The following is a 23,054-nucleotide window of genomic DNA, read 5'->3' on the forward strand; positions in this document are numbered from 1 at the left end:
GTTAATTTTGTGGAGTAGTTGGTTTCATTTAAAAATAGTTTAAAAGAGAGCTCTGAATAGCTTCAGCCTCAGTCATTTTGTATTCATCCTCCCCCTCTCCTTTTCTTCAATGCTCTCGTCTCCTGAATTCCTATAAGCCTGCTGAGTGGTGCTCATCAGTGTAGTTAGCTACTATTGTCTTTTTATGTGAGCGAGTTAAGTGTGGATTCAGAAAGTTTTCAGGCATCTTCACGTTTGCACTTTTAATTGTGTTAAAGACTTCCAATCTGACCCCAGTAACTTAGAATAAAAAAAGTGAAAACATGTTTTTAGAAATAATAAATCAATTACAAATTCAAAGTTTCCAATTGATCATTTATAGAAGTATTCTGACCCATTCAGTGCTTTGTAGAAGCCCCGTTTGGCAGAAATTACAGCTGTCTTTTTGGGTAGGATCTACAAGCTTTGCACACCTGGCTTTGGGCAGTTTATCCTATTCTTCCTGCCAGATCCTCTCGAGCTCTCAGATTGGGTAGAAAGTATCTGTGAACTTCCTACTTCAGGGGTCTCCATGGATCTTGGATGGGTCTTAAGTCGAGGCTTTGACTGTGCTACTCAAAGACAGTCAGCTTTGTCTAGGCTGAATGCTTTGGGTCATTGTGAAGGGGTCAGGATATGGACTTAATGCAGCAAATTGTCTTGAAAGATTTCTCTGTTTAGCCTTCAGCCTGTTTTTGTTGCTGAGAAGCAAACCCATGGCATGATGCTGCTACCATCATACATCAAAGTAATAACCAGCTGATAAGTAGTGACTGGTGTTCACCAGGCATAATGTTTAGCCGTCTGTACAAAGATTTTAAAATTTATCTCACTAGACCAGAGAATATATTTTTTCATGGTTTTTGTCCTTTGAATGCCATTTGCCAGACTCCAAGTTGGCTGTCAAATAGAAGACTAGCTCCCCTTTCGCTGCTCTACCATAAAGGCCTTGTATATACAATTTGGCTGAGATGGTGATCCTTCCAGCATATTTTCCCATATGGAGACTTGGACTTTTAAAGCTCTGTTAGTTAATGTTGGTTCCTTGACCAAGCTCCTTCGCTACCGAGTTACTCAGTTTTATGTTTGGGAAAACTATAGGAAGACTTATTATAAAATCGATTATGTAATTATTGAGGCTACATTGCTCCTGGGAACACTCCAAGCTTTAGAAATCGTTTTTATATATATATATATATATATATATAGTAGTTGCCCTCATCTATACTTGCCACAGTTCTGAGGTCTACAAAGAAATTCCATGGACTTCATGGGTTGGTTTTTGTTCTGACAATGTGAATTTGGGAACCTTTTATATTTCCATTTAAAATGTTATTTGCAAAAATTTCAAGTACATGCTTTCACTTTGTCATTATTGGTTATTAGTTGTAGATTAGTGGGCTAAACGGGCAATTTTATCTATTTAGAATTAAATTTACCACAACAAAGAACTAAGTGAATGGGTCTGAAAACTTATTTTATATTTTTTTATATTTTTGCTGGGTTAATAACCAACCACAACTTCCTTGTGGTCAGTTCTTACATACGTAAAAACATTAACCTTAAAAAATACACAATATGGAGACATACAGCATTTAATGTTACCTGTCTATACATATGCAGTCATAATTGGCCTTAGAAAACAGGATTCAAGCCGTGAACAATGTACGTACTGTATAATGTTACACCCCTACTATTAGCAATTTACACATTTGGCTGAAGTTGCCATTTCTCTTTATCACAAGTGGCTTTTTGCTGAATGGACTACATTGGCCTGTTTTGAATTCAAGTTGACTAAATAATTTCCAGCAATGGTCACTTGTATGCAGGCATAATAAGAGGCTGTCAGTGTGCCTCAATAAGTGACTCCCCTCTTTAGTGTGCCACTGTAGTTCTCCATATACAACACAGTTCTCCTAGTGTGTGTGTTTTTGCGCGTGCCCTTTCATGTCGATTCGGCATTACTATTCTTCCACTGACCTGCCAGTCAAACTGAGCTGTGTGAATAACACAAGAGAAGGGTAGTTGAAGGGGAGGAGCTGGGTGTTTGATGAAAGCCCAGACTCCTTTGCTTTAAGTGACTGGCTATTGATCAGGATGGCAATCATGCAAGCACTCTATTAAATCATATGCAGTCTGCCTCTTGGCTGTGGCATTATTGAGCTATTGACACTATTGTTGGAGTTTATTAGCAAGGGTTATAAGAGCCTGTGCACGTTGTGGGTGATGTATAGGATGTACTATGTCTATGGAATTATTCTTTATAGACAGACAGGTTGCAGGTAATAACATGACAAGTTTGGAAGTTGGCTTCATCGGTTTATTTAAATGTCAATATTTAGTGACAGCCAGTGTCAGGTTATGGTCTCAATGAATTCTGTGCAAAAATCTATACACGGGTGAATAGGAACAGTGATATTTAATATTGCGAATTCTACAGCAGTACTTCTTAAGATATCAGAATGTACTGCTACAAGTGCAGGGAACTCTCTGGAGGGCAAGAAGTACTATATAGCCCAGAAACTGAAGCTGTGTTCCTGTGGTTTAAAGGGGACCGAAGTTATTAAACATAAATATTTTTATTTTTTTTAATTTTTTTTTAAATTATCCTTGCACTAATAAAGCTTGTGTTCACTGTCCCGCTGTTTCTTTTGAAGTAGGTCATAGTAAGGTCATAATAATTTCAATTGTGAACCTTCCTTTAAAGGAGATGAAGCTGCTCTTCTTCATGGAACATTTTTTTTGACTCAGACTACATTTTGCAGTAAAAAGACAAGTATTTCATTTTAATATTAGTTTTATGGTAATACTATAATATGTTGTCAAGTTTTATGCATTACAGTTAGAACAGTTCAATAGTAAAAAGAGAAATCAATTAAAGGAATAACCCTATTTCTTTCAATGTAGGTGTTTTTATTTTTCAATTCTTAATTTTTTTACAGTTGATGTACAAATAGTGTGGTAGACAAACATCTAACCTCACAGCAGCACTACTCTACAGCCAGTTGAATTGAATTAAAATCATTTAGTGATGCTATCTAACTCACCTGCTCTCACCTGACTTGACGATGTTCACACATTAGCCACCAGGTGATGCTGAAACTGTCTTCCTGACCCTAACAGACACTGTATACACAAACGGAAAAAAGTGGCCAGATACCTCCAACATTTTCACAGTTTATGTGATAGTAGCACTTTAGTCACAATGGAATGTTTTCCAACTTGTCAGTAAGGTGATGCTGCCAGTGACGGGTTTATGGGCTCTGAAAAAAGAGAAAAAATTAAGAAAACAAGCAAAATATTGAAACTGAACTTTAAAAAAGTCTTTCAAAATATGGCTATGAATCGGGAAGAAAAACAGTAGAGAAGAAAAAACGAATGCTGGTGATAAAAGTAGCCTCTCTTCATGTTGTGAAATCATCATTCCATCGGTCTTATGGATTTCTAACGGCTGAAGTACTTGGTGTGAAATTATATTCTATCTTGGAAGACCAGACTGGCAATGCACCTTAGAAACTTCATCTGACTTTAATGGTGCCTAATAAAGATGTCTGTAGGGTTTGACAGCTGCCTCTGCCTTTGACAGGCTCTGCACTACTGTAATTAAACCCATTTAGCAATCTGTCATGTTTTCTCTGTCCGTCTTTTTCTTACTTTTTCCTCTTGCTTCCCTACAGCAAGCACTGAAGGAGAACTTCAGGCAGAGGGAGTCAGAGGAGAAACAGAGGAGAGCACGGGCAGCGAAAGAGAAGGCTGAGCGGGAAAAGAAGGAGAGACAGCAGAAGAAGAGAAGGTTGCTGGAAGTCAATGCAGGTAGAGACTGTTCAATTTGCTTTGCCTGTCAACTCTTGCAGAGATAAGCCCTTTACAGAGAGCTGTATGCTAAATCAATCTTAGGTCAAATGGTGTAAGAGATCATTCAAAGACAATGACTCTCATTTATCAACCAAACAAACAAATCCCATTTTAATGGATTAGAAGAGACACTCATTTTCTCACAATTTATTTGTCTCTTGAAAAACTTCATCCCAGATCTTCAGAGAAGGCGTCTTCTTATTCTGAGTCATGGAAGTAGTTAAGTAATGTTGGAAATACTCTAAATACAAAGTCATCCGTTGTGTGATATTAAAGCACATTCTCAAAAATGTTTTTAAATAGTTCCACTGTCCATATCAATCCTGCCATAAAATACCATCTTGTCTTTTGTTATTTCTAACCTAATACTTATCAAATGTTGTTTCCCAGAAATACAACACATGCATTATCATGCCAGGCATGCACTACATGGTAACACACCTTGTGTGATGTTGCTCATTGCGTTGCCTTCCATTATTCCCTTGATTGGTGAGTTCACCAAGGTAAAGTTTTTGACTTGTTGTATTGTGCAGACTTATGATTAATTATTGATCAAAGAATTAATTCGAGAAATTCACCTCATACTTAACCCTTCTAGAAAGGTCAGAGCACAGGGTCAGCCCAGAACAACATTTGACAGGATTAAGTGTATTGGTACAAGACATTTTAGCAGTGTCTGACCTTTTAACCTGGAACAGCTGGTTGAAGGACATAAATGCTGCCATAAATCATTTAGTAATTTCTGCACATTCTGAGTGCCTTGAGCATTATGCCACATTTTGTAAAAGGTAGCGGTTGAATCAATAATAATTTGATGAAGTTCACAATTACAGCTGGTCCAGATATCTTTACATTATTTCTTAATATTGCACCTTGACTAGAACAAGTTATTGACAAGTTCACAAACAAAAGATCTGACTACTCAGCTGTCATGAAAGCCAAATACAGCAGGTTCAGAGTAATTTCATTAAAGAAAAATATCAATTCTATTTGTGCAAATAGTTACATTTACCAACAAGATGATCACAAAATGTGTAAGAAAATGTAGTGATGTTAATGATTAATTATTAATCAATTAATTGCCAGTTCATAATTTGACTGATTGCAAAATATAAACTGATAAAACAGGATGAAGGACATGCTTGTCAGAAAATATGCAGTAGTAGTAACTGGTTGCACCAGCAGCTTGATCCTCTTTCTCTCAAAACCCGAGGATTGCCAGCATTTCTGTGTTGACAAGCAGAGAACATTGTGGGAGTTTAGCTAGTAAAGTGCCACCATGAGTAAGCCTTCTGTGATGCTTAATGCCTACTGGTTAGTGGCCTAACCTTGTAGGCTGAAGTGCGTTATGACAGTGTCACTACGGGCTAGTGGTTGATTGTTTTGTCCGGTAGAGTAGCCAGCGTTCAAAGCAGTTTAATCATTTCACATTATTGATTAATTGTGCATGTGCAACTCGATACTCTTGCTATTCAAGTCGTCTCATTTCCTGTTCACTGCCTGCACATGTACATAGGCGTACATATCATAATCATATGGCTCTTCTTGGTTTTCTCATTATGAAAACAATCATTTTGCAGCAGTAGCGATGCTACTGTTTTTTTTTTTTGTTTTTTTTTTTCAGTGATAGTGAGTGTGTCAAAGGTTTTTTGGGCCGTATTTGCATCACATGATGAATGCGAAAGGTGAGGTAACACTGTTTGGCTATTCCACTAAATTCACCGATCATCAATTTTTTCTTGGGGCTTGATATGAAGCCCACAAATGCCTTGGGATTTGGCAGACATTTTTCCCCACATTTGAACCAGCAACAGCCTGTGTCACAGAAGCTCTGTGATTGATATGAATGAGACCAATCTGGTGAGGCTGTAGGTCTGAGCAATGAAGCTTCTCCAGCAGTAAGTGAACGTGGATTATTTTTCGTTCACCACTTTTAAAAGTCCTCCAGCTTGAAGTCCTGTCAAACATTGACATGCATTTGTAATATCATTTTCTTCAGCAAAAAATTGTCACTTATACAAACCACTGTGCAAAAGTTTCGGGAGCTCATAACCCTTCAAACGCACAAATCTGTTACTGAAACAGAAATTACCCAAAGTAACACAATCCCTGAGTTTTTTTTTTGTTTGTTTGTTTTTTTGAAGACTTCTACATATACCTAATATATTCTTTCTTGGACACAACTGTGTGCTATGGTCCTCCCAGGTAGTGTAGCTGGAATGATAAGTATTTACCAAGCAGGTTTAGACATAGCTCTGAAGACAGCAATATCTACTGTATGCCAGAGAATGATTCCAAATGCCAGTTGTTTTTTTTTTTTTTTCTTTTCCCTTTTTGCTTTGGAGCACTGCTGATGCTAGAAACTTGTTCAACAGTGCAGCCTCCAGACTCATTTCCAATGCCAAAGCCAAGGCTGGCAGAGCAGATGAGCTTGGCATTCCTAGCCCTGCACCAGCATCTATAGCTAACATGACTATGCCAGCCACTGTAGCACTCCTGTAGATGTTAGATGAGTGCAAGAGCAGAACCACTGTGCTCCATACAGGCCAAAGTACTGCTGTGCGCATACTATCTAGCCAAACCAACGGCCTGCCTTGGCTAAAACATAACACAAACCATTCCCTTTTCCCTTTATTCTGGTCTGGCCATCCTTCAGTTGTCACCATTTTCCACAGATTGCCTGAAATTTTACAGTGCTGGGCTCATCCAAACACAAGGTCACGTCCAGTTGAAATCAATGAGCAGTATTCTCATGGCTAGATTATTTTCTGTCTGCTAGTCCAGCAGTTTGTACTGTATCTCATATTTTGGTTATCTGCAAGTACCAACAACAAAGTTAAAGCTGAAAAATAAGCTACCACACATGGGCCAGTGTTGTATGGCTTAGGTTCATGATGTCATGGAGGTTTGATAATATCCATCAATCAGTTGTGAATGATCTCTAGATGTACACCTGAGGAGCTGTGTTCGCAGTTATTGCCAGACACCATGTGTGAAGAAGATGCTCTGTGCTAATATTTTAGGGTATTTCTAATATAACTGAACATCCATGTGTCCCAGGGTTTTCATGGTCATTATTATCTGCTTTATGCTGTCTTTATGTTTTTGATTTTGTGCTTCTGTAAATACATTGTCAGTCAAATGTAGTTTAATTGTGGTTGTGTGTGAGAGAGAGAGATACAATATGGCCTGATGAGAATGAAATTGTGCTATTTGGTCATTTGACTAAACTGCGTGTTTTTATGAGTCACACACCTCACTTGCATAGAAAGGTACCAAACCTTTACATAAAGCATCTTAGATGTGTATTCATGCTGTGAGGATCTTTATCTGCAGAAGTCATTAGAAAGCTTGTGAAGGTAGAGGCTAAAATGATTGCAGCAGATTAGAGAAATCATTGGAAAACCATGCTATAATCTTTAAATGGGCCATAATAGACAAAACCCAAGTGGTCTCCTTGTGTCTTTCCTTCCTCTGTCAATCAGAATGCTTGTCACTGTGCGAGCTATTCAGGTTTGTAGCCTGTTGTGATATTATAACGGGTGAAGCATGGCTGTCTCCTACCCTTCTCTGGGCTCCTCTCTGCCACTCATTGAATAGAGTAGATGAAAAGAGGTGTGGCTGTGGCCCTTTAGCCACAATTAAGTTGGATTTAAAGCTATTACACTGAAACAGCCGGTATGGAACGGGACTAAACCCGTGGTTATTACAAGCAAGGTAGAATTAACGATCTGTGCAGTGCTTTAAGCTGAAGCCTAAAATGCACATTCTAAAGGACATACAATTAACTTGTTAAAATGGGGTATAATATAGGACCTTTAAGAAAACCTACAACTTGGAAAACAATTGAACTTTCAGCGAGACTGGCTTTAAAATGAGAATATTAATGAAGTGGAGTGGGCAAATTAGAATCCAGACCACAATCAGATAAAGAACTGATGGTAGAATTTAAAAATTGCTGTTCACTCAGATGCCATGCGACTAAACAGAGACCTGAGCAGTTCTGAGCGAAAGAAAAGCTGCTCTTGTCCATATCATAATAACCCATCCAAAAAACTCAAAGGTACAATATACATTAGATGTTATGTTTTAACAGCATGTGATAGTAGAGAGCTTGTCATTCGTAACTAGGTTTCTTCATTTTAAAGGTTGACTATAACTGAATAGTTAAAATAGTAACGGGAGTGATTAAATTAGGCCCCTTTCCTCTGTTTATGTGAGATCAACTGAAATTGATCAGTTTGTCTTCTGTTCTTCTCTATTTCCTTAATCTTTCACTGTTCTGTCACTTTTATTGCTCACTAAGGTCCACAAGCATTATTCAGTATAGTTTTTCAGACTCTCTTTCAGCGTAATTTGTGTCTCTCTTCTAACTTAGCTGCTAGCCGTTAGCATAGCTTTTGTCATTGTGAGAGTAGCTAGCTTCTTGGTTTGTGGCAACACCTTGTTTTTCTGTTCAGTTTTTGCAGTCTCTGCCTGAGAGACATTTCTGATTGTTCAGTGACAACAGACAGACAGATAGAGGAGGCTGCATCAGACCTGAAGTGCATTTAATTTATTATTGATCTGTCAATAATTTACCAATACCAATAATCAAAAAAACTTCAAATATCGGTCACAATAATCGACCAGGCTGATAATTGTTCTATCCCCTGTTAAAGGTAGATAACTGTAATCCGGAGAAAAACTGATATTTAACTATTTAGTATGTTTAAATAGTTGGCTGTGCCAGGTTTATTGTTTTCACTCCTTCTGCCCCCTTTTCTTCCTGTCTTGTGCACAAGCACAAACATGCACAATCGCGAACATGCACAGGACACTGGAATAATGCTGTGCGGATCAGTCCGAGCCACTTTGTTTCCTATTTACAGAGCCAGGGCCGAGCTGTGGCCCAGCACCACATTTTTATCAGAACAAACAGCTAACCGACTGTGAAAGACACTGGATGAATTCGACACAAAGACTTCGGAACTAGAATCGCTGAGTCTACTACCACAACTTTTCATTTTCATACTTGATTGAAATCAGTTTATTTCCACTTTGGCGTGATGATTGTTTTTCTGTTTATTACTGTCAGAGAGAATAATAGCACTACATCCACTTGGTTTCTGTGTTGTAAACCAATAAAAGGGACTTCAATATTCTTTATTGGCAGTGAGCACTTTGTGTCCTTATGTGAATTTTAATAACTCTTGCATGTTTAGTTTGTAAATCACTCAGATTGACAGCTTGGAGTTCCTTCCCCTGTGCTTGTGTGTTGACTAATGTTTCACTGCAAACTTTTCTATTTCAGAAAAGTAGTTCAGAAGAAAATCATAAGAATAAACTTCAGCCAAATTTTGTCAGAAAGGCTTAAACAAATATGCCTAGAGCTTGAAATTTATTTAGATATGCTCAATTTAAGATAAAGCTAAAGGCAAACTCGGTGACATCTCTAAGAAGTGATGTTTCTGGCAATGTACACACGCGCACGTGCACACATATACATACATACACACAGATTGCTTGGATGAAATGAATATGTGATAGAGATTTGGTATTGTGCTGCCAACCCAGGACAGGATTTACTCACTCACTCTCACGCACTCTCTCACTCTGTCTGTCTCTCAGCCTATTTATTAACTAAAGAGCTTTCTCTTTGTTTGTCAGGGAGGATTGTCCTCAATAGAGATTTTCTGTGTAATCATCTGATTATCCATCAATTCTCTAAAAAGCCCCAGAGAGGCTGTGTATCCACATTATGCTGAAGGGCACGGCAATGAGAGACGGGGAAGGAAGGGGGAGGTTTTTGGGGGGTTTTTGTTTTTTTTGAAGGAAATGATCAAAATGCATTTCGTCTTCTTTACCTCCCACCGGTATCTGCCTTACGTTTGGTTGGTTTAAGCTTTACCTCCCCATATATTCCTGAAATATGAGGTTTCACTCTCATTTTCCTCCATCACGTTTACCTCCCACAGACTGGGCTTCTACCTACACCACAATGCACAGCCTGGTTTCGTCATTGGTGTGTTCTGGCAGTTTGAGAGAGCGGGAGCATCAGCTTGCATGCATTTGCATAGAGCCCTATGGAGATTGAAATTCAGATTGAATAGGTGTTTTTTTTTTTTTTTCCTCCTCTAGCTGTGCCTGGCTTGTGTATGACAAATCTGTTGCATTAACTCCCAGGGTAGGCCGGGAGCAGGAATGTTTGTGGAGCGACAAATTACACATCAGAGCTTTATTTAACATTCCCTACATGGCTACAAGCGATGAACTATTAAGACGTCAAATAGAAGAACAGCTAGAGATGCAACCCTGCATGCAAAGATGCTAAAAGCATAGGAGGGGCATATGAAAGAGAGAAAAAGAAAAATCTGTTGGAAAAGTGGGCGCTAGTATGAGAATCTTTATGTTCTCATGAGATATTTCTTATTCTACTACCATAGGCAAAGCAATAGCTCCATACCACCCATTAGTACTATTCTGGAACTCACACAGTTGTCCATGTTTTATACTGTTCTGCTCCTCATTATTCTATTGTTAATAAAAATACGCTGAACCTCATTCACTAGTTGGTTTCAGCTGAAGCCAGCTTTTTTATTCACCATTATGAATCCATAAATAAAAGGGAAGCCAAATGGTTCCCATATAAAATGTATATAGCCGTCATTGTTGGTATTTTGTTTTGTTGTTAATGTAATGTATTGCATTGTACAGATGGCACTTCTAGCCTTATTCATCAGTCATATCGACTTCTGTTTCTTTGTTTCAGTTTTTATTTAATTATGTTTGACTGACTTATACTACTGTTCTTTTTCTCCCTTCCATTCGACATCATTTGCACATTGTTATTTTGATTCTTTTTTTTACCAGACTATAAATTGTAAAATTTCTGTGTGACTGCCACAGCTGATACCTATCAAGGTTTTCATTTTGCCACCCCTAAGATTCGACTCTCAACTCGTGGGGGAATCCTTGGAACACCAGATGGGAACGACTCTAATGAATTAATTATAATTTTACAAGGTTCCTCCAAGAATATATGGATCTTTAACTTCTTTTTTGTATATCTTTATTGCACTGTTGTGTAGTTAATCACCATGAATCAACTGTAGTCGTTAGTAACTGTCATTTATGCCTCAGTATTTGTCATCTACTGAATAGTTTGGTGATTTGCTGCTCAAAGTAAAATCCAACCGAAGGTATTCAATAAGAGAAGGGGGACTGACTAGGCTTATTGCACCATTTGTCTTCTAAGTGTCCAAGGGAACACAGTGGTGGGGCCTGCATTCATTGTACTCAGGCATCTAATTTTCTCTTCTTAGCTTTTCCATCCTAGCCCAATTGACCCTATTTCTTGCCTTGCTCTGGCCCACCTCTGCTACACACTGCTACAACTGGGTCATCATCCTGATGATAAGTGCCACATCCTGTTGAGTGAAGTGGCGGGAGACATTAGTCCAGGTCTGAATAGAGGGTAGACATCGACACACAGACAGGCTGCTTGTCCAGACAATGGAAAACGCCAGTCTGAACAGGCTCTGATTAAATAGATGGTGATTGAAGTTTCACTTTAGACAGGAAGATAACTATAGCTTTTTCCCAGACGTGGAGGTTCAGCTTAGTCTTGACTCTGTTCCCAGAGTTTGTTGTTTTTATATGGTGATAGGGTGATGGAGTAAACCCCTTACTTCTTTTATCTTCTTGTTGATCTGACCTGTGTACTTTCACATCTAAATTTTTACATTCCACACATTTTTTTTGTTGTTACCCAGTGAATAACGCAGTAGATCTTGGCACATCTCATTAGAGCTCATTTGCTAGTTCTTGCTTTTTTTTTTCCAACTAAAATGTGAGAATTGAAGCGTATTATAGATTTGCATTGAAGAACTTGTGAACACAGGGTAGCCACTTACTGTTCTTTATATAGGCTTCAGAAAGTCCTAGACTGGCTTTCGAGAGAGGATTCTTTTTTTGTGAAAGTTAAAGCAAAAGTCTCTGTGCACACTGCACACCTGTCACGAGAGCTCTGATCCCAGATGCAACAGAAAAGAAAACGGCAGGCAAATTGTGCACATCAAAGCACCAATCAGTAGCTGTGCTGCAGGAGCTGGGATACCACTCTTCACTCTCCTGTCTTTGTTCTCTCGCCACATCCTCCTCAACACCAACTTTCACAAGCGGAATGACTGTTTCAAACCCATTTCACAGCTGCTAGCTTGACTAATATTCCGCTGCCATGTGTTCCTCCTCCATTACTATCCATGTGACACGTCTGTGATATCTCTCTCTCTAAGTTTGTGAGCATGTGGGTGTGAGTATATAAATATGTGTTGTGATTTTCAGTGTCGGGACGTCTGAAAGCACCCCTTGTCTACATTGTATAAAGCAGTTTTCTGTCTCGGCCTGTCTGAGTTGCTTCTGATTGATGTGTAAAATTGGACTGTTTTTGCTCCCATATATTCCTGAGGCGGGAGATCTGAGTGGGTTTCGTTTTTCCTCGCCTCCTGAGGCACACAAAACGTTTCATGTTCTTGTGGGTTGGAGTCAAACGGAGTACTACACATGAAGGCACACACTGCAGGTTGCAATAGATTGATCTTCTTGTTTTTGCTTGTTTTGGGTGTGCTGTCTGTATTTTTGTGTATGTGTGTGTTTGGGGTGTTGTGGTGAGAGGAAAGCTTGCTGCCTGTGATGAATTGCCACAGCTGTGGAGACAAATTTGGACGTCGAGGAGCGTTGGTTTTGCTCAGAAATTTTCGCTGTCTCTCCGTTCTGTGTAATGATGAAGAACTAGGCACATATCAGCCAGAGGAGGAGTGCAACTGTTGCAAATGAAAAGCACAACAAAAGCACACATAGGAGCAAGCAGATAAGGAAGTGGGCCATTATATATACACTGTGTGTGTTTGTTTTTTCAGTGGCAGTTTGATGTCGGGTTTTGGTACAGCCACAGCCTACTACTATTGGGCCCTCTGGGGCTGATGTAAAGAACTGTGAAGCTGATTGGCAGTTGTTCTAGGTTTTCTGTATACATGAAAGAGGATGAAAATCTCAGTTTGAAGGCCTCATGTTACATTGCAACTGTAGTGGTCATAGTTAATGTGTAATTAAAGAATTGAAAGAGAGCAGACATCTCAGATGTGGCACACTCGGCAGCAATCGGAGTCCTCATTAATATCCTTCATAGCTGTATTTTTTTATGTATATGAAATAGTTTACTCTCTCAGTCATGTCCTCAAGTGAAAGGCTTTGATTTTGCTCAAATACACGACTGGACACTTAACATATTTTGTTGCTCATGATACTTATAGTCTCACAACTGAATCACATATTCAGTTTTATCAGTTGTAGCCTGTTCTGTAACAAACAGGTTCTAATTGCGTATTCAGTTATGGTCTGTCATGCCGGTGAGTCTCAGAACCGCAGACTAAATTGCTGTGTGTTGGGCAGAAATGCTTATAATTTTATCAAGCCATTTTATTTCTTTAAAAAGCGAGTATTTATTTCTACACCTTCTGAGACATCCTTACCTTGCAATAGGTCAGCATATATTGGCTTATAGACCACCTCCTGCGCTTCACCAAAATTATTTGAACCCTCAAATGATGGCACCAATTTTCCCTTTGCCAGGCTCCCCTTTTAAGCATGATTAAAATGTCCACTGAAGATATACCATCGAGTCATCTAATAGGACCATATGAACATCAAATGACTGCTATCTCGTTTTCCTTAATGCAAAGGCTATTTAATAGGTCATAGTATGGAATGAATTGTGCCATAGTGAATAAAGGAAAGTAAGTATATAGTATAATAAATATATTAATAGATAAAGGTCCCATGTCTACATGTAATTAATATTCTAATAATAACTGATATTATCACATGCAATTTTTACCCAACGATATCTTCTGCCAACCTTTACATGCACAGAGCCGTGCAAACACCTTTCAGCACTGGAATAGAATTGTTGTATCAGATTGGATTAGGTAATAAACCTAAAAATATGTGCACTTGAGTGTAAAAATAATTATATTTGGGATACTGCACATTTACACCCTTGGAAAGCCTAAGGTTTTTATTGGTAGGATATGTCTCCTGTTTAAAGTGTCTTCTTTCGGTTCCTTTGCCCCAGTTGGCATGGTGACGTTCTGCACTGTGACTCTGGTCACTGAAATTACAAAAATGAGAGTCCCTTGTGTAGAATTAGTCATAGATTTTTTTTCCTCCTTTGGTGTGTGTTATTGTTCAACAGGGAATTGGTAGACAAAATAAAAGAGTGGGGAAAAACACACAGGAACTTTCTCAGAGCATTGTCCTCCTACCCTTCACTAAACCAGTGGCAGGACTCAGCAGTCACACTGTGGCCATATCTACAGCTTGGCCAACTGATGAAACCATGGAAGTTGTAACAGCGTTTCCAGCGCATCATACTCTTCTACAGGCAGAACTACAGCATATATTTACATTTGAAACTTCATAATATTTATATAAAAAAGTTCAGTTTTACTGAATGTGCATTCCAAATTTGTATTTGCGAGTGCTATATCAATGAATGTGCAAAGAATGAATGAGTGTTCTATGTAAGGAACACTCTATGTTCTATGTATATTTAGTGTCCTCAGATTGTATGTTACAATGAAACATGCAAGCTATTATAAACCTGTGTTGCTATTGCTATTCATCAGTATTTAAATAGAAGAACCGCTGGAATTGAAAACGGTAGGAAAAAATAGCTATGTCAAAATGACTTTAAACCAATAGCCGCACCAGTTGCACTGAACTAGAGGCTATGTGTGCTTGCTGAAATGTAAGTGCACATGTCGAACCTGCACTACCATGTGGTATGACTGCATGTGCAAAAAGTACTCATGGATGGAAAGTTTGATTTTTGCATAACTTTTTTATTAAATTAAATTAAAATAAATACATAGAGTTTTTTCTCCACTGCAGTTTTGGCACATATTTCACTTTTTATTCTTGTTAAAATTTACTATACCATAGCACTAGTATGAAGTGTATAAATCTACAGCATACAACAGGTTTGAACAAGTGAAATATTGCTTAAATACAAAATGTTGTAAAATACAGTAACCTCTCAGTAATTGCATTAGTTAGAATTTGGAAATTAGAGTTTAATTTCATACACAATCAAAACCAATGCTATAGAAAGAATATTTTGAAAATACAGGCTCCAAAGTAGAAACTGAATACTTCTGTGATCAGTGAAACAAAACTCAGTGATTTTCAATTATCTAAATGGATTAAACATGGTTATAAAATGACCTATGAACACCAGGACTTTCTCAGTTTTTGACCTATCGGCTCTGTCTACATGATGCACACCCGCATCATGGCTTCACATTCAAAAGAATTCCCACTGGAACTGAAAAAATGTCAGACTTGACAATAATGGTAATGACAGAGGAACAACAGAGGCAAACAAAAAAAATCTTTGAAAATACGAGTACAGTTGAAATTAGGAGATATTTAACAAGCCATAGCACCATGAACCAGAGCTACACTACTTTGCCAAAATTCTTGAAGAGTTTCAAAAGAAGAGAAAAAAGTGAAAACTAATATGTGGTCAAGGATGTCACGCTGAATCCAGTAGAACACCTTTGGGGTATTTTAAAGAGAAATACAAGCAACACAAAAGCAACACAACCCCTCAAGCAAAGAATGCTGAAATGAAATATCTGATTGAACATTTCTCCAGAAATTTGGTGTTCTCCATTCTGTAGAGGATTGAGTTGGACATTAAAAATTGAGATGGACAAAAAATTTTGAAAAAGTAAAGCTAAGAATCTCAGGTGTATAGACTTTTGTTAAACTGAATTCTTGCTGAGGGTCTCTATTATGAATATGAATGCCCTATCGTTTAAGTTAGAAGTAATGCAAATATGGTAAATCATGTACATTGTCATGTCTGAGTCAGTTAAAACATTTTACCAAAGTGACAGAATTCTCAGTTTGTTCACTTTCCATCTTTAGTCTGACTTTACCTCCTTTCAAACTTATTTCATGGGGGAGGTGATTTGATTTCCTAACCAATCAAAAGAGACCAACATATAAATCTGATGTAATTTAAAGTCTTTATTTTTCCATCTTCCTTCTTCTTCCTTTTCCTTCTTCTTCTTAGTCTTCTTCCTTTTTCATCTCCTTCCTCCCTTCTTACTTTTTCCTTCTTCTTCTTCTTCATCTTCTGTTATTGTCCCTCCTTGAAAAAACTCAGCAATGGTTCAACAACACCATTGGTCCCGCCCATGGCACTGATTGGCTAACTTTTAATCCTACTGCGGCTCTCATTGGAGCGATTGCTTTTTCAGTCAAGAAGTCACTCTTTCATGTCACAACGCTACACGAGTCCATCCATTTGACTGAATGAATGAATTCAAAGATCCGGACCCAGGCAACACAGAAAGAACCGAAAAGAAAACACCCACGCACACATATTCACATTTGTATGGAAACCACTGTACAAACTTTTTATTGACACTGTATCGTCTCCTAATGTTCCCATATAGTTTGCCTGCAGCCTGTTTTTCCTTCCATCCACTGGAGGCTGTTTTTTGCTGCATATCGCTGGCCAGGTCTATCATTTTACTTCAGGTGTCAGGGCCAGGTTTTCAGCTCTGCCAACACAAGGCATGATTTAAATGTCATATCTGCAAACTGTTTCCCTTTGTACTGTATATTTTCTAGTCCCTTTGCTTCTACAAGATTTGCCTGAGTCAAGAGTATTGAAACCTCTGGAACACCATGTTTTGAGGTTTGAGTGTTCTGTTCCCTCCTTACAGTGTACTGTGTATCCCTGCATATGTGACGTACTCTATCATATGCTATCCTTTATGTTTTTGTAAACTGCAATACTATTCATGACTAAATCACACACGGTTGCAAACATCAGGATGTGTATTTGCATGGTGGGTTGCATACAAAGGCCTGCTGAGTTGTGCATGACTGGATTTGCTTGAGACTACTTTAGATTTGTCATGTTGTGGACATGTGACTTCACAGTAGGGCACCAGGAAAGAATATTGACTCTACATGTGGTGCAGTATGGACTCCAGTTTGCTGCAATGTGTAAAAGTTTGTACTATAAGAGGCTACACTTTATATGATTTTGTTCCTTTACCTCCTATTTCTTCTAACATCCCCTTGTTCTTTGGGTTTTTCAGAGAATGATGAGACAGGTGTGATGGATAGTTTGCTGGAAGCCCTACAGTCAGGAGCTGCATTCAGAGACCGCAGGAAGAGAGTGCCAAGACCCAAAGGTGAGGCTCATATTACACTATTAAGCACACACATAAAACCTAGTACCCATAATGTCATGGAAATCTGCAGACAGTGTTCTAATTCCAATCAGATGGTTAAAAACCATAATGAATTCCGATCCTAACCTGCTAATTTGATGCATTTTTTTTTGTTTTGTTTTTAAAAGTTGAAGGAATTGAATGCATCCTTAGGTTCTTATGCTTTGGCTCGATGCACTTCCATTCTCAGTCACTTGCAGAGTACACTGATCTGTTGTTTGTACACATGATTGCTAGCAGCACAATACCAGAGAATCCTCAGCTTGACAACATTACTACAACTGTTTGATGTTTGGATCTTTTTGCTGGCAGCCTTAAAATCCATATCCAGGAATTGAAAACCTGAAAGAACAAACACGTGGTGAATCCAAGATAGAATATGTACATGTTTTGAATCGATTGCCTGTTAAACATTATGGACAATTGACAGCTGAACACTGAAACACTGCATTGCCTGTTAATGAACTTGACTTCACAGCCGTACTTCAGTGGGTGACTGCCTCCTCATCATCCTTCTGTTATTGCATTATTTGTCCACTGCCCTCCTTGCAGATAACCAGCAGCAGACAATCAGTCCCGGCTCCTTCCGCCAGGTTCTCAGGCCTGTTAACCATGGTAAAGAAAAATATAAAAACCCACACAGCTAAAGCCTGCAGCATGCTCAGCTTTGCCATTTATTTGCTGTTTGAAATCAGCCTTAAACAACTCTTGCATGTCTTATAATGGAAATTCCACTTGACGGTTCATATGTCCTGCCTTTTTCTGTGTGCCCAGTGACCTTTTCAATTGTCCCTTTGCCGTTTTGTGACCTTGCGCACTCTGTCTGAAAGTGTGAAAGACCATTGGTGAAACAGTTCGAGGCAGTGCTGCGTGCAGATGCTGAGAGGAGCAAGGCTGAGATTCTTTGAAAGTAGTGTGTGGGCTGCTCTGGTGGCTCAGTTTAATAAAGTTCCTAAATTGTTCAGCTACTGCAGCGTGTCGAGCTCAACCCTGTGCTTTTAAATGCAGTTGGGATCTTCCATTCTTTAAATCTTAGTAACTGTTTTTGTTTTTTCACTGCTGACCTATGTGCTGTATGCTTTTGAAGTGAGGTGAGGCGCCAAGATCAAACATACAGATTAAATAATGTGGTGCAAATTGGATATAAACCACTTTGTAAAACCACTTTAGGTGCTCGGTGCTCATCACCGTCATTCAGAAAATTCAGACTATTATTTGAATGTAAAATGGCTAAAACTATGACTTTCTGGGAATGTAGCTCGGATGAGATGCTGATTATGGAAATTGAATTGTCCTATATTATTCATAGTTGTGAACAGATATTGTCCTTTTTGCTGTTACAAAAATAAACAACAGCTTTCTTTTGTCAAGGGTTTTCTACAATCATTACTGAAGCACTTAAAAAATTATGCTATAACCCTATTACCTCTTATTACTTGTAATTGGAATCCCAGTGGGCTGGGTGCAGGCACACATGAATAAAATTATTCACGCTCAATCCACCCACATCATTGATGGCAATGATAAAAGGCCTTGGTCTGTTGTTCTGCTACGGCTTATCTGAAATTAGATTGGAAAAGGACGAGGGGGAGGGATATATATAGGGTGGGAGGAAAGAGACAGATAGATGTGGCTGTAACATAAGAGATCGAGAGAAATGGTGTGAGGAAGAAAGATAGAGCCAGTTGGTAAGGGTGCAACTAAGGAATAATGTGGGAGAGAAAAAAAGGAATCAGATGCTGTTTGTCTGTGTGTGTGAGAGAATGTGTGTGTGAAAGGGAGTCAGTAACTATAAGACAGAACAAGCCAAACTTATGTTGCATTAACAGGGGATCAGGTAGAAAAAAATACAAGTCTGTACTGTCAATGAGCTGCTGCTCAGCATCCATGTTGTGAAAACACCCCGTGGTGTGTGCTACAGGTAAGAGGGAACTGGGAGGTTGCTGACCCAGCTGCCCCCTGCTGGCAGCTTCAGACGTGGCCTTGTTGACTAATAAAGCTCAAGGCTTTAGCCTGTCACTGCAGGCATCACACTCACTGCCAGCCTCCCAGAGCAAACACAGCTAATTACTTTTCTCTGCCCATCCCCAGCACCAGCTCCGTCCTCTCAGTGCCCATTCATCTTAATTTCCCCCTCTCTGCCATCTGCCTCCTAAATAACACTCCTCCTCATTTCCCTACCATCCCATATCCCTGCTGTCTTCTTCTATACTCTCATGGCCAGGCAGTGGCCCTCCCCATACATAATTGCCTGTTATTGGTATGGAGTCTCTCTGCTGCTCCAAGCCTTACCCTATCTCTCCCATTTCCCTTTTCTCCTTTACTCCTACAGTGATCCAGAACTTAATTGCCCTGGGTTTAGTCGCCGGAGTAAGTGAAACCCACAGGATGCTCTCTGTTTAGTTGGGAGGTGATGAAGTTTCGTCTGTGGCGCAAGTACTTAAACAGCTGCTTTCACTTTCACACCACCCTTCCACCTCCTTTTTCCCACTGTTTTAAATACCCTTTAATAATTGATCTCAGGGGTGTTGCTGCACTCCAGTGGAGCAGCAAAGAGAATTAAAACAGAAACATCTGCGCTAGAAGATACTGTAATTAGTGGTGAAGGGGAGAGATTTGAATGGTCAGTCTGAACATGCATGGTGCCATTAAGTTTTTACACCAAGGGAGTCTCAAATGTACCAGTGTTGTCTGTACCAAACAAATCAGGTGGCCGATAAAGTACTCCCCATCAGACTGTGATGAGACTGTGGAGTAGTTTGATTACGGCTATAGTGCTTTGTAGCCATGATGAGTGTGATTGCCATGCAGTCGAAAATAGGATTAGAAGATGCCTTGCGGTCTTCTCCCCTGTTTGCTGCACACAAAGGGATGCACATTGTTCTCTCACATCTTTTTTTCTCGTTCCCCTTCCTCCCTGTTCTGAGTTAGGGTCCTGGCCTGAGTTTCGTGCATTTTTCCCGGCTTGTTCTGTCTCTCATCTCCTCTCCTCTCCTACCCCTAAATTGGCTCAGCACACTTTAACATGAGCCAGCAGCTAAGGTGTTTAGCTTGGTATGCAGTCTCCTCCTGCACACATATACACACACACACACACCTAAAAGTACACAGACACACCCGCAGACTTTAGGGGATGAAGGTAAGCAGGCTTTGCGGTGGCTGTGGTCTGGGTTAGGATAAGGCTGTGGGGCTCTGGGGCTCCTCAACACTCTAAATTGGATTGGGCTCCACAGAATGATGGATCGATGATGGTTAGCCACACAGGTGTAAGATACTTATTGAATCTATAAAGCAGCCATAGCTTTTTAACTGTGTCCTTCTGAAAACATCTCTCCAGGCACTGTCTGGTCATTTCAGCCTTCTTTGCAAGATCTCATCACAGCCTTGCTGACTCCCCAGCTGGTGTGTGCATGTACATGTTGTGGAGAATCAAACAGCTACACTTTTTGTTTTTTGTTTTTTTTTTTTTGCTGTTTTGTTTGACAGAGAAGAGGAGGAGCCTTGAAGTGTCAAACACAGCACAAGCCAGAGGTGCATTAAGAGCGTATGTGCATGCTGTAATGCCCTTGTCTTGGATTAATCCATTATGGAGAGTGTGTGGGGGGAATGGGATCCATGATAGAGTAAATGTCTGACTTTAGGAGCAATTACTTCAGATGTCTTTAGTAACACCCGACCTAACAATTATCATGTGTGATATAGCTCTGAACTAGAGCTTGAAATTGATGTAAAGGTCACTTCACGAAGTCAGTGAACCCCTTTACCAAATGGAGACAGGAGTTATTTTTTCTTACTTGCAGTTGAAAGCATTAACGTCTTCACCCTAAAAGCAAGCCTCTAGTTATTGGAGATCTTGTATGTTATGCATTTGCTGAGTCAACTTTATGACCCTTTTTGCTGAATTTATGTTTCTGTATGTAATGTTGGATCCGTGGTTCACTCAGGCTGCTATTCAGCGCAGACTTTAAGTGAGCTGGGATATAGGTGCAAATGGTAGTAGAAGATGACTAATAGGCTTAATTTGAGACTCAACCCACGGTGTCTTTCAAAGGTTGTGTAGCAGACAATCATTAAGACGAACCTGGGAAGAGTGCAAAGTTTAAATGAAAGTCAAGAAACTAGGATTAAAAAAAAGAAACTTTACTTCCTCACATCTTTGTGTGTTCTGTGTGCTCATGTGAGACATTTCTAAAAAAACTAGCAGTGAGATTCAGTCTCTGTAGCTTCCTGAGGCTGGGATACTCCAGTGGAATCTGGCGTTAGATGCCTGCCTTTTTGATTGTGCCTCTTGTAGACTGATAGACTGTGATATGTGGATTCCACTGCAGGCTAACCGTATCCTGCAGACAGCGTATGTGCTTTTTCATTCCTCTTTCACATTTCTGTCTCTTCATATCAGTGTCAATTACATGAGAAAGCTTCCCAGTCCTCCAAAGTTCCTCAGTGTACTCTTTACTTTTTGGCTTTGTTTTGCCTTCACTTTATCTCCTCCCCTGCTTTCCTGCTTTCCCCCAGACATGACATAAGCAAAACGAAGGGGTTATTAAATCATTTCAGTAAGCTCAAGACAAAAAGAGGAGCACAGACACTGTCCTCCCAAGATCTATTTCAATTGATGCAACACGTCATTGTTCCAAAAATGTAACTGTGGAAGTTGCTGATTTATCTGCATTTGGTCATAATATATCATCCACACATCACATAGACCCTGTGCGCTTTTCATTAAAGTGACAGATTATTGCCAAGGAGCTTCTGCTCCCGAGCTGCATGTTCACTCTCCCATTTTCACACGTACATACTCATGCATACATGCATAAAAAATGCCAGCTTAAACCCTGTGTTTTAATCATCTGCACGCAGAAGGTTAAAGACCATCCTGGGGTCGAGGCATTAGCTTTGTCTGAGGCTTGGACAGGTGTACTGCTCTCTGTATTCGTGTCTACAGTCATCTGGCCACTTGGAGTCAAAGTGTCTCTCTCATTGCCACACTTGATTGGGGGTTTAGATGTTTAACTGTTCTTGTAGACAAAGGTATATCCAGATGGGAAAATGTACCTTGACCTGCCTTTGTCTGTCTGTCTGAAGTGCTGCAGTTAGTGTGTGTGTACGTGTACATACTTCAGCCTGCGCACACATGCATTGAACAGATGGAGCAGGAGGGCACCTTAACAAAGTGGCTGGTGTAATTAGGTCTACCCTGTGTAGTGAGACTTGTGGAATAGTAATTGAGGGTTGTAGAGAGCAGTGAGGGAAAGATTTTTCTTCACCTTTATTCAAGTTTTTTGTTAAGAACAGTGCTCTCTTTTGCTGGAATCCCCTGCTGCATGCTTGCACAGTTGGACTCAGTGACACATGGAAACTGCTCATTATAATACAGTCTGATCTGCTGGCCACTTGCCTTCTCCTGTTGAGCTGCTGGGGATTAATATTCAGTTTTTTTTCTATTGGCCTGACAAGGGCTTTTCTCGTAACTTTCCATCTTAAAGCAGGTTTCTATCTTAGGACAAGTGAGTGCTATTTATTTGTAAAGACTGTGTAATGCAGACAGTAATTAAGATTATGTTTTTCCTCGTGGCACGTCATACTCGATATGATCATGATGCTGTTTACTTCTTGAGTTGCCTTGAAGGCAAGGACATAGGTAATGAAAAAAAGGTTTTTAATGGCTCCCACTTGAGTTGTTGTTATAGAATATTGCCTTCTTAATATTCAGAGGTATTTCTCAATAAAAAGGGGAATTTTAATGCACACACATCAAGTTGTGCTAAAACCAGGGTTTAAGTTGTTCGGGGGCTGCCCAAGGCTCAGGCTTGGCACGTTCATGTCTTCAAGGTCATGAGGAGACAAACAACTTCACTACATTCATCTTCAACAATTTTCACAATT

General features: G+C 39.5%; 1 protein-coding gene across 3 annotated transcripts in view; it reads left to right on the forward strand.

Annotated features, from left to right (window-relative positions):
• The window catches only part of LOC111562582 (protein diaphanous homolog 3-like), a 164,353-nt gene that overhangs the window by 92,409 nt on the left and 48,890 nt on the right, over positions 1 to 23,054 (forward strand). For 2 of the 3 annotated variants that reach the window (XM_055013592.1, XM_055013590.1), the window contains 3 exons: positions 3,696 to 3,831; positions 17,034 to 17,129; positions 17,721 to 17,783. In XM_055013592.1, the coding sequence (XP_054869567.1) occupies positions 3,696 to 3,831; positions 17,034 to 17,129; positions 17,721 to 17,783 (295 nt within the window). The remainder of the gene's footprint in view (positions 1 to 3,695; positions 3,832 to 17,033; positions 17,130 to 17,720; positions 17,784 to 23,054) is intronic. The other variant, XM_055013596.1, reaches the window with a different exon arrangement.

Source organism: Amphiprion ocellaris, chromosome 1, assembly GCF_022539595.1.
Source record: "Amphiprion ocellaris isolate individual 3 ecotype Okinawa chromosome 1, ASM2253959v1, whole genome shotgun sequence".
Classification (NCBI taxonomy): Eukaryota; Metazoa; Chordata; class Actinopteri; family Pomacentridae; genus Amphiprion; species Amphiprion ocellaris.